Source organism: Vulpes vulpes, chromosome 1 (genome assembly GCF_048418805.1).
Source record: "Vulpes vulpes isolate BD-2025 chromosome 1, VulVul3, whole genome shotgun sequence".
NCBI lineage: Eukaryota > Metazoa > Chordata > Mammalia > Carnivora > Canidae > Vulpes > Vulpes vulpes.
Window position 1 is genome coordinate 55,307,296 of NC_132780.1, and position 15,096 is coordinate 55,322,391.

The 15,096-nt window shown below is 37.3% G+C and overlaps 1 protein-coding gene across 1 annotated transcript in view; it reads left to right on the forward strand.

Annotated features, from left to right (window-relative positions):
- THEMIS (thymocyte selection associated) overlaps positions 1-15,096 on the forward strand; it is a 174,523-nt gene that overhangs the window by 74,078 nt on the left and 85,349 nt on the right. Inside the window, exons 3-4 of the mRNA XM_026013424.2 lie at positions 192-650; positions 12,399-13,447. Of these exons, the coding sequence (XP_025869209.2) occupies positions 192-650; positions 12,399-13,447 (1,508 nt within the window). The remainder of the gene's footprint in view (positions 1-191; positions 651-12,398; positions 13,448-15,096) is intronic.

Sequence of the window (15,096 nt, forward strand, 5' to 3'; positions counted from 1 at the left end):
AACAGGGGCTTTTCTATTTCTAGGTATTTTCCCCTTATTTCCATCTGATGATCCAGTAATTTACAAATGATACGTTACCATGGTAACCAGAGGAATTCAGGATTAAAACAAATATATTACTTTTTAAAAGCTACATTGTACTGGTTTTGTAACTCACAACTCTTTAATTTACATAATTCTTCTGTTCTTAGGTCTTTTTAAGATTGTGGCTGATAAAACTCCATACCTCACTATGAAAGAAATAACACGGACCATTCATATTGGATCAAGTAGACTAGGGCATCCTTGCTTCTATCATCAGAAGGACCTAAAGCTAGAGAATCTCACTATAAAGCAGGGTGAGCAAATCACGCTCAACTCAATTGAAGAGATCAGTGGAGAAATCATGGTGAACTGTGGAGTGGTAAGGAGTCACCAAAATCACTCGTTTACTTTGCCTTTGTCACAAGAAGGAGAATTCTATGAGTGTGAAGATGAACATATTTATACCCTAAAGGAGATTGTTGAATGGAAGATACCCAAGAACAGAACACGGACTGTGAAGCTTACAGGTTTTTCAAATAAGTGGGACTTAACAAATCCATTCCCTAAAGGCTTTTATGGTGCTCTGATTCTCAAGCCTGTTTATGAAATTCAAGGTGTGATGAAATGTAAGTATCCACTGAGAATGTTGTTCTACGAGGGTGAGCACTGTGGGTTTTGGGAAAGAGGAAGGCTTTAGAGTTTGAAGAATGAGACCCTGTCCCTGACTTGTCCTTTAAGCCCCCTGAGAGTAAGATTCTGATCTATAAATAAGTAAACCATGTATTTGGCACAAGGATCAAATTGAATAATGTGTATAAATTCGTACTGTAAATTGTGAGGTGCTACCCAAATGCAAGTTGCGGTAATTGGCAGGTGCAGACAGGTTAAACTACCAATTCATTTCTATCACTGCTGGTTAAACATGGTCAGAAAAGAGCCACTTCTAAAGATAGAGCCTATTTGGTTAGAAAGAGACTTTCTCATATGGAGGTGGTCAACAAAGTGATAAAGATACATAGTTTCCTTAATATGTCCCTTACTGCTATTTTTGTGATAGCTTTTTTTATCCCCCGGCTATTCATCACTGGTCATAGATCTTATTAGCTGGGAGTCCCTCTGACTTACAGGAAATGATGTGACAAATTAATTGACACATAAGTGTGTTTTAATATGTAATCTATATAGGATTGTTTGCATTTAAAAATAGGAATAGCCAGAGAGAGCATTGTTCCCCTAAAGGAATTAATATTTTGAGTTTTCAAGATTATGGTACATCAGTGGGCAACCATGGAGCAAAGAGTTCTGCATTTGCAGTCAAAAGTCCTGGATTCTAACTCTCAGTCAATAACTTAATCGGTGGTGACTTTGGCTGAGCCATTTAAACTGTGTCTTTGCAAAAGGGGATGATGACAGCTCTTTGCCTACCTTTTAGGGTTGTTTTGAGAATGAAATAAGATTGTGTTAAGGTACTAAATATAAGACATTGGAGGAAAAAAAGCAGTATGCAAAAATGTTTGGTCAGAGGGTATCTCTTGGCTCTCTCAAATTCTATTTATCCCTGCTCCCATAGATACTGTTGGTCACTTACATAAATATGAAAAAAAAAACGTGATGTGAACCTTTGTGTAGGTTTTAGAACTACATGTTAAATTTTGTTACATGTAAGTAATTTAACCAGAAATTAATTAATTTATCTGAATTAAAGGTACAGGTAAGGAATTCCATAGTGATTATATTTTAATACTTATGGCAAAAAATTGAGGCCACAGCACGATAATTTTTTAATATGGCAAAAAACAGAAGTTGCAGCAAATTTTAGACTTCACGTTAGTGTTTTGTTAGCTATCCCAAAATGTGTAATTGAAATTGATATTTGAATTTTCCTCAATTTTTGTAAATAATGGATATCGCATTTTCTCATTTTAAAATTTGTTAATTTTTAAAAATCATTGTCATCTCCTATTATATAGCTGCAAATGTAGAGCAACCCAGAACCTAAGCATGCGAACAAAGTGGTTGCTGCATTTAATGAATTTAGATTAGGGATCAACAAGGCTTCTCTGAAGAAATGACATTTAAACTAAGACCTGGCAGATGAACAGGAGATTATCAGGTAAAGAAAGAGGGCACAACATTGCAGGAAGTGATAGCAGTTTTCAGGAAGGCAAGTAAGTAAGATATTGGAGCTCCAGCGTAGCAGGTATGAGAAAAGGGAGGACAGGTTGAGACAAATATCAAAACATGCAACGGAGTAGTGGAATCAGTCATGGAGAGACTGAAATATATGTTAAGGGGTTAATACTTGTCAAAAGAGGAAATTAATACAGGATTTCAGTCGAAGGGACAGGGTCAAAGGAGTGTAAGGAGGCCATTGGGTTTATGGCAGGTTATTGGGGGTTAATACAACAGTGATATCAGCAGGACACTTGCTCCTAATGGGTATTTAAGTAGTACAACCAGCAAGATTTGGAAGTCTATGGGAAGGAAGAAAAAAGCCAACCTGATCCCAGGTTTCTGGCTTGATCTAGTTGGATGATGATACGGTTTACTAAATATAAACATTGCCAGATGAACACGACATATTAACACAGTTGCTTAGAGGGATTTGTATGTGATTTCATGCTAACCAAGGTCCCAGGAGAAAGCCTTTGGTTGAAATAAAGTCCTTTCCAAAATTCTTTAGTTCAATTTCCATTCTTTAATGCTATTAACATTGAATTTAAGATTTTTTGGATCTTTAATTTCTTAGGGATTATTTTAAACATTAGTTCTTTTTGTATAGCAACTTCAGGACAGACGCTATATGGCACTGCTTTGCATGTGTACTGACTGAACAATATTCCCTGGAAATGGAGGATGGGTGTCCAACACAAACAGTCCAATTTTAAAAATTATGGTTGTAGGCAGTTTTCTTCTAAATATAAATGTAGGCTTTTTTTTTTTTTAATCAATTGTGGTCTTGTTTTAGTTTCTTCTTTCTTATAGTAAAGATTCAAACTTGCCTTGAAGTCGCATATTGCTTGCTAAGTTACTTTCCAATGGCCTTGAGTGTCAGGCATAGTTGAGAACCCTCTTGTCTCAAGACCTTCCTTTCTAAGGGACAAGAAAAAGAATAGGTCTGAGACAGGGATAGACTATTTTAGAGAAACCTTAGGGGTGGATGCAAGATGAAAAGGATTGAGAACTATAAAAAGCTTTGAAAAATTGATTTGCTGAAAAGGGAACATAGTAAGTAAATAGAGAAAAGAAGGAATATACCATATTCTAGTCCTGGTGTTAGTTTTTTAGTATGTTATTGATGTGAAAATTTAGGCATCATAAAAAAGTAGCAGGACATGTTTAAATGAAATGTTAGTTCCTGGAAACTCTTGTTCATAATCCCCATTACAGGCCTGAAGCCCTTCTGACTCTCACTGTGTGTTTCACGATGTGTAAAACATTCTATCTCTTTGGAAAATAGATATAAATAACCACGCGAGACCTTTAACTACTAGTCTCATCTAAGTCATAGCAGGATCTGTTGGTGCCTTTCATGGGAAGATACCATTCATATTAGTGTGGCAAATGGAATGCATAATATTTACAAATGAAAAACTGAGTCATCTATTTAGAGCTGCTTCTGAAAATCAGAAGTCTAGCTGGTTGAAAGTTAGTAATTGTGTTATGTTTTGATGCACAGATTGATAATCATTTCTCCCCTGATGAAAATGTTAAGACTTGAAAATCTGCATTTCGTTTCAAGTAAAAACCTCAATGCCTTCCAAAATTTAAGGGTACCGTTTTTGCTTAGATACATGACGTATCTTACCCAAGCAGAAAGGTGGTATCAGAAGAGCAGTTTCCGAATATTGTACGATAAATGATAAATCAATAGCAAAAACCACCCCCCAAACACTGATCTTTCAGTATTCTGATACTTCTTCTTTCTTTCATTTTATTTAAAAAAGTAATCTAGATTTTTATCAAAGTCAAAAAGTCAAATAGTCGTAATAAGATTTATAGAAAAGTGATTAGTACATCTTATGTCCCTGGCCATTCCCAAATTTTCCCACATTCTGCTACTTTGAAGTAACTGCTTTAAATATTTTGTCCCTGCTTTTTGTATTGGCATTTAAATTTCCAAGTAATATAAAGATATTGCTATTTTTCAAGACATTGACTTTTTACAGGATTAGGAGGACTTTAATCCCCTTCATGGAAGTACCACTCTCCTGACCTCATCAAATTCTAATCACTCCCCAAAGGCCCCACCTCTTAATACCATTAAACTGGGGAGTAAGGTTTCACCATATGAATACTTGGGGGATGAAAGCATTTAATCTATATTAGTGTTTTCCTGGGACTTCCATTCAAAACCATCTGGTTGGGTCTGCTCTTTCACTGTGATGGCATTTTTTAGTATGGAAACTCAGATATTTCACTTCTAAGATAATTTCTTTGATAGTTTCCTTTCAACTATTTTTTCCCTCTTTTCTCCTTCTGTAACTTCTAATCTTGTGTTGGAGCTCCCATACTGAACTAGGACTATTTTCTTCCCTATTTTACATCTTTCTTGTCTTTGGTTTACCTTCAGGGAAAATTCCTCAACTGCATTTCCAACCGTTTTAATGAATTTTTAATTTCAGCTATCATATTTTTAATTTCCAAGAGTTATATCTTACATCATGTTTTAAATGTTACTCTGTTCTTGTTTTCAGAATGCAATATCTTATCTCCCTGAGAATATTGTACAATTTCTTAAAGTTTTCTGTATTCCTTGCCTTTTATCTGCCTCTTTTTGGGCTTTCGAAAAAAAGGTTTGGGGTGCCTGGGTGGCTCAGGCGGTTAAGTGTTCCACTCTTGATTTCTGCTTAGGTCATGACATTGAACCCTGAGTCAGGTTCCATCCTGGCTCCATAGAACCTGCTTAAGATTCGTTCTCTCTCTCTCTCTCTCTCTCTCTCTCAAAAAAAAAAAATTTTTTTTTGGTCTGTTACTCTCATTAACTGTTTTCCTAAAATGCCTGATGATTATTTACCAGTTGTTCATATCTATAGGTGAGACACTTTTTTTTTTAATTACAAGTGAGGTGCTATTTACATACAAGCTCTTTGTTTCTGAAATTTCGGCTTCCCTGTGCCAGTTCCGATACAGAGCATCCCCTCACTCAGGCTCCTGAGCCTCTCTTCTAGGACTTGTTCAGTTTCAGCGGAGAAGAGTCTCTCTGAGAACTTGTGGGGTAGTAGCTTGGGGTTTCACCATTCCCCCACAGGGTTAGACTTCCTGGTTTTCAGTCCCTTGTTTCTCCTCTGCCCATCCCCTCCTAGATTCCAGATTCTGGGACTCTGTATCTACGGTTTCCTTCAAAGAGGGGTGGGGGGGGGGGTGACCACTTGTCTTCCCCAGGAGAGAATTGGAGGCATGTGGTTAAGCCCTCTCCAAAATCCAGGCAACTCCTAGCTTCTCATCCACAGTCAGAGGGGCCTTAGGCCTCCAATTTATGGGTCTTTTGGAGGTCCCATGGGGCAAAAAAGGCTGACTTTTCACTAAACTGTGGCTCCGTAGGCACAAAAGCTTTCCTTTTTCTCTTCTGCCAAATTTTTGACCATCCTTTCATCTGAACTCTATCTTCATTCAGTGTGAGAATTACAGATGTCCATTATAGATTCATTGAATCTCATTCTCTTTCTTCTTTCTCTGTCTCTCTCTCTTTTTTTATTTTTTATTTTTATTTTTTTTGCCTTCATGGTAAATTTGAGGGAAAAAAGTGTTGGAAAGCCACATACTTCAACTATAAACCTCACTACTTACTTAAACTAATCCCAGCCTAGAGCTTTTCCTGGACCTAATCTTCAAAGAACTGGTTGCTAATATTGCTAAAAGATAAGTATAATTTAAGGACCCCTGGGTGGCTCAGTGGTTGAGCGCCTGCCTTTGGCTCAGGCTGTGACCCCGGGGTCCTGGGATCGAGTCCCACCTCGGGTTCCCTACAGGGAGCCTGCTTCTCCCTCTGCCTGTGTCTCTGACCCTCTCTCTGTGTCTTTCATGAATAAATAAAGTCTTAAAAAAAACCAAGTATAATTTATAAACAATATTTTTAACAAAACATGATCTTCAATAATTTATATGAGAGTCAGTCTCTGATGTATTTATTTTTATTTTCTCAATGCATGAGATAAAATAAGTGTTCAATATTGAACAAATCAAATACATGAATTAATGAATGAAGCAACTAAAATACTTGTTTCTGTGTATATATACTACATAGTACAAAGTTCCTTTTTCACTCACCATATCGAGATTTGATTTATTATGATAACATATTTACAAATTTAATAGCTAAGGAGAATGAATATTCACTTCATTGAAGTGAATGAATATATGAATGAATATATCACTTCAAAGTTGATATCATTTATGTTTGTATAATAGGTTCAATTTTTATTAGTGATGCTTCTCCTAATGTGCCTAGGAAAATATTGTGACTTAATATGATATTTAGAACCACTGAGCACTTTAACCTGCTTCCATTTCATTTTCTTCCTTTAGGCAAGTAATTCTATTGCTAATAGAAATATCAAACAGCAAACAGTATAAGGTACAGTTTAGATATGTATTTATTTATTCTTATACTACCGACTATAAATATTTATTCTTATACTACCAACTGTAAATATTTTACCAGTCAAGTTTCTCCAGGGAAACGGAAGATATTTATAATATTATATATAATTATATTGTATACTAAAGAAAAAATTACGTACTACTTATTTACTTACTTACTTAATTAATTTTAGGGACTTGGCTCATGTAATTATGCGGGCTAATAAGTTCAACATCCAGAGGACAGATTGACAGGCTATAAGGCTATACAGAAGCTGATGCTGTAGTTTGAGGCAGCATTTTTTCTTCTCTGGGAAACGCCAGTTTTTGCTTTTAAAGCCTTCCACTGATTAGATGAATCTTACCTACACTATGGAAGATAACATCCTTTCCCCAAAGTCAACTGATTTAGAAGTTAACCACATATGCAAAATACTTTCACAGAAACACCTAGAATTGTGTTTGATTAAATAACTGGGTATTAGAGCCCAGTGAAGTTGATACATAAAAATAACCATCATGAAAATCAATGAAGAACACTCGGTAACATGCATCATCCAGTATAAGAAAACGGCTAGTCATTTTTTATAAATTATATAAAAATATAAGAAAAAGTATTACAAATAAACCCATATTAAATGTAAGTATATCTTTTTTAAATGACTCTTGATTTCTCAGTGAAGGTCATGATGACACTTTTTTTCTGCTACAAATGTTAGAGAGCAACCCAAAAGGCACTTTCTCTATTCATAAATACAAACAACAGTAGGACCAGGGAAGAACTAGCTAACAAAAATGGAAATTTACAGTATAGTTTCTCTTAAGTTGAAATGAAGTTGAATAAATGGAGGGAAAGATAATTCACAGAATATTTGTAAAGAAAACTGAGACCAAATGGATGAACTATAAAGAAAATTTTAATTTAAAAGCCTAGAATAAGGCAAAGCTTGGAAATTATTAGTGCATCTAATAATCACTATATAGTAAAGAGTATAATGTGATACAAAAATATAAACAAAACAATTGCCTGAGCAATCAGATGTGAAAACACTTTTGAGGAAAAAATAAGTATAATCTTGGAAAGTAAATGACAGAGAAATCAAACGTAGAAAGTGACAATTTCCAACAGATATATGAATTATTATTATTATTAGATAATAATGTAGGAGGAACTAGCAATTGAGAAACTGCAAGCCTAGAATTGACAAAACTCGTTTTTCAAGGAAATATGTAGAGACAATCATCTCTTAGGGCTTTTTGGCTGGGCCCGAGAATTAGACTGACATTAGTCAGATGATGTAGAGAAAAGTAGACGGATTTATATGTTTATGTGAAAGGGGAGCCCCCAAAAGGGCAAAACCTACATCCTTCTATACTGGTTTGAACAAAAGAGGCAACCGTGAAGTAACTGAACTAACTACGTGAGGAGGCTAACGGAAGGTAAGAGTTATTTTAACCAGGTCTGTTTGGACGGAATTCGCTGGGCTCTAACTCCCTGTAGAAGGAGATTTCTTCTCTCCTGGAATGGGGAAGGCATCTCTCACATGGGAGCTTTATCTCTGTTTTCAGGAAGCAAAAGAGAAATTAGAATACCCTTCTTGCACCTGCTTTTTTTCAGGTGATTTTAGCTTAAAATAATCTCTGTGCTAAAGTGATTTACTTGGGGCTGGCATATTCAGTCACCCTTGACTTTTGAAGGATAATTTTGCTGGAGACAGAATATTAGATTAGTGGGGGTTTTTTTCCTGGAAACACCATAAATATGCCTCTTACTCTCTTCTTGCTTGAATGGTTTCTGAAGAGAAGTACAATCCAATTTTTATCCTTCTTCCTCTAGAGGTAAGATATTTTTTTTTCTTCTGTCTCCTTCGGGTTTTCTCTTTTTTCTTTGATTTCCTGCAGTTTGAATATGATATGTCTCGGTGTAGGTTTTTTCGGTATTTATCAAGCTTACTGTTTTCTAAGCTTCCTCAATTTTGGAAAAATTCTCCATCAGTATTAGTTCAAATATCACCTCTGTTCCTTTCTCTCTTGTGTTCCTTTTGGTATGCATTCCTATGGTATGCATGTTACACCTTTCGTAGTTACGCCACAATGCTTAGGTATCCTCCATTTTTTTCTTTCTTTTTTTTTTTTTTTTTTTTTTTTTTTTGGTTTTGTACATTTTTTTTTTCCATTCTTTTTCTTTTGCTTTTTCAGTTAAGGTATTGATATATCTTGGTATATCTCCGAGCTCACTGATTCTTTCCTTAGCCATGTCCACTCTAGTGACGCACCCATCAGTCATTCTTCACCACATCTCTTGCGTTTTTAATACCTAGCATTTCCTTTTAATTCTTTACAAAATTTCCATGTCTCTGCTTACGCTAGCCGTCTTTTCTGCCATGACTTCCATTAGAGCTCTTAACATATTAATCGTATTCTAAATTCCCAATCTGAAAATTCCAAAATCCCTGCATATCTGAGTTTGGTTTTGTCTCTTCAGACTACCCTGTTTGTTTGCCTTTTAATATACTCCATCATTTTTTGTTGAAAGCTAGACATGATGTATCAGATAAAAGAAACCGAGACAAATAGGCCTTTAATGTGAGGCTTTATGTTTATCTTGCTGTGAGTTAGTCTGTATTTACTGTTTTCTGTAGCTTTAGATGTCAGAGGCTAAAATTTTATGCAGTGTCCTTGTTTTTTGTCTCCCCTGTTGTCTTTCCCTAGAGATCTCTTCTTAAACAGAAGTGTAAATGCTTCGATTGTAATCCCCTGTTACTATACAGAGGTCTTGTTGATAGGATTAGGAAGGTGTAGGGGAGGAGATGCATTCTATAATCCTGTAATTAAGTCTGCTCTTTTAGTGGCCCTGTGCCCTGTGCCCTTCACAAGTGCTTCTCCGCTTTCTTCCCCATGCCTCCTTAGATGAGATAGGATATGGCAAGTGGGGGCTGGAGGTGGGTATTTCCCTTCCCCCATGTGGAAAGATAGAAGTTATAATTGGGTATTTCCCTTCCTCTACATCAGTTAAACTCTGGTAAAACCCAAGTTGGTTAGGCTGTGGTAAAAAAGTTTTGCTTGAGGGTAGACCTTTCTTAAGGAAAACTGAATGCTATGGCTTTTTCCATTACTCTGCCAGAAGCATGAGGGGATTTTTCTCTGATCTTCACACTGAGAAACTGGTGGGTCTCTTGGGAATAAACTCAAGAAAGTGTGGGAGGATCCCCCTAAACCTGGACCCCAGAAGCTTTATCTTTCAAGGTTGTCTAGGCTTTGTCTCTGGCAAGTAGCTAATTACCCTTAATGTGTTCTTAGTAGTTGTTGGATCCAGTGGTACTTTCTGCTCCCAATAAGCTGTAAGTCCATATTCACCTATTTCTCTCATTTTGGGGGTGACAGTTTGCCCTGTAACCTCAGTTCTTTAGTGGATCTAAGAAGAATCGTTTATTTTTCCTGCATGTACTATTTTTTCCTTATTGAATCTTCTACTAAGGTATATTCATGGTTATTATTTTCATACCTTAAAATGTCTAGATTGTTGTTTCGTAGAAATTAAATAGTAAAAATATTTGTTGCACCGAATAAGCCATTGAGTAAGATAAACTACAACCTAACGGAGCATAGGCTTTAAATGAAATATACAATACTTTCTATGATGTATTAGCCATAGAAATTCATTTTTTACCAATGAAATGTTATGTAGAAGCCTAGTTATTTAACAGGTCATATCCTTTAATACTCAATCATGGACATTGATCTGGTAATAGTTTTTAATTTATTCAATTCAGTTTTTGAATACCTACTATGTACCAGGCACCATTCGCGATGTTGTGATATATTGGTCAACAAAATAATCAAAGACTCTTGTACCTACAATACCTATAGTGCTCAAATATAGATTGGGGTCTAGGTTACACTAGGGTCCCTGTGTTTTGATAGATCTATTTAGAGTCCATAGAAAGTCCTTAATGTTATCTGTTCTGCCAGTGTTTTGCTGTTTCCTCAACTTGAGAAACGGCATGAGGCTATGATCCTTACCTAGTGCTAGTTCTACAATTCTTAAATCTCATTCGTGTCTATCCAACTTGCTGAGAGTTTAGAGTTTTTTAATTACCTTGGGGGGTAAGGTAGTCTGTAGCAATCAATGATCTTAATAGTTTGGGTATACTAGACTATCTACAATGAATTGACCAAGGTAAGAAGTGTTCTTTTAGCCTTCTTTTTATCTTTGTACTTTTATTTTATTATTATTTTTATTTATGTATTCATGAGAGACACAGAGAGAGGCAGAGACACAGGCAGAGGGAGAAGCAGGCTACCCGCAGGGAACCCAATGCAGTACTCAATTCTCTGTACTGGGATCACACCCTGAGCCAAAGGCAGATGCTCAACCACTGAGTCACCCAGGCGTTTCTCTCTTTATTATTTTTTTCTTTTTATCTTTTTAAATGAAGAATTTTTACAGACTTTCACCCTATGGACAATCATTGATTTTTTTTCTTTTTTCTGTTCTCTATTCAAGAAAATAAAATAATGCTTTTTCGTGTTATGTCCTCAGGAACTCTGTTACACAGCATCTGCAAGTAATATGACAAATTATAAAGTTATAGTTTCCAAATGGTGCATAAAGATAATAATATAAGAAATAATAATATAGGTAATGCTTTTTAAGAGAAAATTCTGTCTTCAAAATCTCAAATTATTTGTTTCCAAAAGCATGCAAGGCAGAAAGTGTGCTGACAGAAGGGTGGCTGGAGATACTGGGAAAAGACAATGGATCATGAAAATGCTGGTGGTAGGAAATGTCAAGAAAATATAAACTGTTATACAATCCTCTTAATAGTAACTTTATTTCTAATTCAAGACTACCATAACCATCCATGTGGGATAGTGCATAGACAGCAGATGACTAATTTTAGGACAGTCTTTTAAGTGTCTCTGTAGTCTCAAACAAAGACTTTTAGGATAGTGGGTGCTTAGAAAGAATTAGAGATTTATTAGTCCCCCGTGCCACATTAGGCAAAGAATACATTTGGTAAGCACCCCACCAGCATATCTAAATGGCTAAATTGCTCCTCTGACTGTGACCCATCTTGTGACATTCCTTTTTTATCCAGGTATTAATGGAACATTAGCAGAGAAAGAATAACTATCACATTGGAAAAGGATTTCATCTTGTTCACTTCCATATATTAATCATAAGTACCTTATATCCCCTGATCTTGCAGTGTTGTTCTGCAAGAGGTTACAATTTCGTGTAAAGAATGCATGTTTTTGGCCTTATGCAGGAAGGGTCTTATTTGAAGTACTGAAACCGTCCTCTAAGATACTTTCATAGGTTATGGCTGGACCTCAAGAGCATGACTTCAAATGATATTATAAACCTTCTGAAAGAGATATATACACACAAAGATATGCATTTGTACACATGCACATATATTTATCTATGTCATGCATGCTAAAGCTATTTTTAAAATGGGAATGATCAACTCTAGAATCAGGAGAATGGTTACCCTCAGGTTGTAGTGAGGAGGTTGAGATTTTGATAAGCTTCACAGGGCTCCAAGGGACCAGTTAATACCTCTTTTTTAAGCTCACCCACAAGTGAGCTTATGGGTGTTGATTTTACATATGACCTACTTCATTTTAAAATGTGAGATAAAGAGAGTCATATATAAGAAATGTTATATCATGAACATCTGACTTTTGTTTTAATGGAATTTATCTATGGCACCAGGAGAGGTTCTAATACTATCTCAGAGCAACATTTCGGTGGACAAAATATCATAGTCTTTTTTTTTTTTCAGTCCGAAAGGATATAGTCCGCATCCTCCCCAGTTTAGATGTTGAAGTCAAAGACATTACTGACAGTTATGATGCCAACTGGTTTCTTCAGCTATTATCTACACAAGATCTCTATGAAATGACCAGTAAAGAGTTCCCCATAGTGGCTGAAGTCATAGAGGCACCTCAAGGAAACCAGCTGCCCAGAAGCATTTTAAAGCCTGGGAAAACCATTGTGATCCATAAAAAGTACCAGGCATCAAGGATCTTAGCTTCAGAAATTCGAAGCAATTTTCCTAAAAGGCACTTCTTGATCCCCACTAGCTATAAAGGCAAATTCAAGCGGCGACCTCGGGAGTTCCCAACTGCCTATGACCTTGAGATAGCAAAGAGTGAAAAGGAGCCTCTCCACGTGGTGGCCACCAAAGCCTTTCATCCCCCTCATGACGAGCTGTCATCCGTATCTGTTGGGGACCAGTTCCTAGTGCATCACTCAGAGACGACTGAAGTCCTTTGTGAGGGAATAAAAAAAGTGGTGAATGTGTTGGCCTGTGAAAAAATCCTCAAAAAATCCTATGAGGCAACACTGCTCCCTTTGTACATGGAAGGAGGTTTCGTAGAGGTGATTCATGATAAGAAACAGTACCAGATCTCTGAGCTCTGTGCACAGTTCTGCTTGCCCTTCAACGTGAAGGTATCTGTGAGAGACCTTTCCATTGAAGAAGACATTTTGGCAGCTACCCCGGGACTGCGATTGGAGGAAGCTATCACAGACTCTTACCTACTCATCAGTGGCTTTGCCAACCCCAGGGAGTGCTGGGAAATTCCTGTCAGCCGCTTAAATATGACTGTTCAGTTAGTCAATAGTTTTTCTAGGGACACAGGATCATTTCTCGTCAGGACTTTGGTAGAAGAGATCACCGAAGAACAATATTACATGATGCGAAGATATGAAAGCTCTTTCTCTCACCCCCCGCCTCGCCCTCCCAAACATCCCTCAGTGGAGGAGACAAAGTTAACCCCACTCACCTTCCCCGAAGACAGGGCTGTGGGACTGCCTAAGTCTCCCAAGGTAAGGCTATGGTTTTGTGCTTTTTCCTTTTTTAGCATTTTTCTTGAGGCAATTTATTCCAAGTCTCCTTCAAGTTTGTGTTTTTTTTGCTTACTTCTCTCTTTCATGCCATATTTGAAATGAGCCTTTCTGATGCCCAGTAGATGAATGAACATCAATAGAGCATAAGCTGTTGCAGCATTTTGTATCTTGATGCTTAACCAGTAGATGTGACAAGAAGTTTACATTGAATTAGAAATAGCAGGGATGACATTTGGATATGATGACCCAAATTGCAGTCTCGATGGGTTTTTAGTAATTAGGGATGTTTTATAAGGTGCCTCCGAAGCTAATCTGTCTTACTTTGGAAGTGCTCTTCTTTTTTCTAGGTGGAGTTGTTTTAGTAATTCCTCCAGGAAATGAGCATACAACAAACTCCTATCTTCGAGGGGGTTACCAATAGCATGCATCTCTAACACATGTCTTCATTTTGTTTTATGTGCAGAAAGATGTAAAAATATCTTGGCAGAACTGTGTGTGAGCATATGAGCATCTGCCCACAGTCTGCCTATCTGAGGATTGTAATCTTTAACAGTTCTATTGAAAAACAAAATCAATAAAATCGCAGACAGTGTGAGATCCTAACAGAATCAACAGCTCCATAACCATTGTAAAGATCTGGGGAGGCGTGGGGGTGTCAGCTTTATTTCTACTTGATAGCTCTCTTCTTTTGCCTCTTGATAGCTGCCTGCTGAGTGCCTGGAAAGCACTTGCCCTCACACCGTGGAGCGTAGGTCGTTTATCTGGCGGGCAGTGGTTCTCTGGTGTGTGCAAGGAGTGCATTCTGGCCCGGCAGATGTTGTGCTAGCAGCTTGGGGAAACAAAGCAATTAGTAAAACAAAGAGAGATGCTGTGTTTACTCTCTATACTCAGGAATGATAGCAGCCGCAGGCTTCAAGTCTGTGGGTATGAAAATACTTTTAATTTTACATCTCCAAGATTGCATTCTGAGTGTAGGCCGGATACATCCAGTAAGAACCTTCCAGCTCATCTTCAGAAAAAAAGATAAAAGCAGCAGAAACTGCCTTTCCAGAAAAATGATCTTGAAGGAGTCATTTTAAATTGAACAGTTGGTCTCAAATAATGTTGATTAACAGGCTGCTATTAATGTGGAGAGTGTCTGGCTTCTCCTGTTTAATATATTCGCATTGCTGAATGACTGATGTGAGAGATGGAATACTGGCTTCATCTTTAGCGATCAGCAGAATAATCCTCCCCCACACCCTCCCAAGATGTCCATGCCCAGCTTCCAGAACCTGTGAGGATGTTACAGGAGATGGCAAAAGGGACTCTGCAAGTGTGCTTACAATTAAGGACTCTGAGGTGAGGAGATTATTCTGGATTAACCAGAAAGGTCCCACTGAATCACAAATCCTTAAAAGAACCTTTCCCAGTTGAGGTCAGGGCCAGCGAGAGATGTCACTCAGAGGAATGGTCACAGAGAGGCCGGGTTGCTGTCTTTGAAGATGAAGGCAGGGAGAGTTGAGTCAAGGGGTACAGATGGTCCCCAGATGCTAGACAAGGTAAGAAAACATTCTCCCCTAAGGCCTCCAGCGAGGAACATGGTCCTGCCAACACCTTCACTTTAGCCAGGGAGGCTTGGGTAGGAT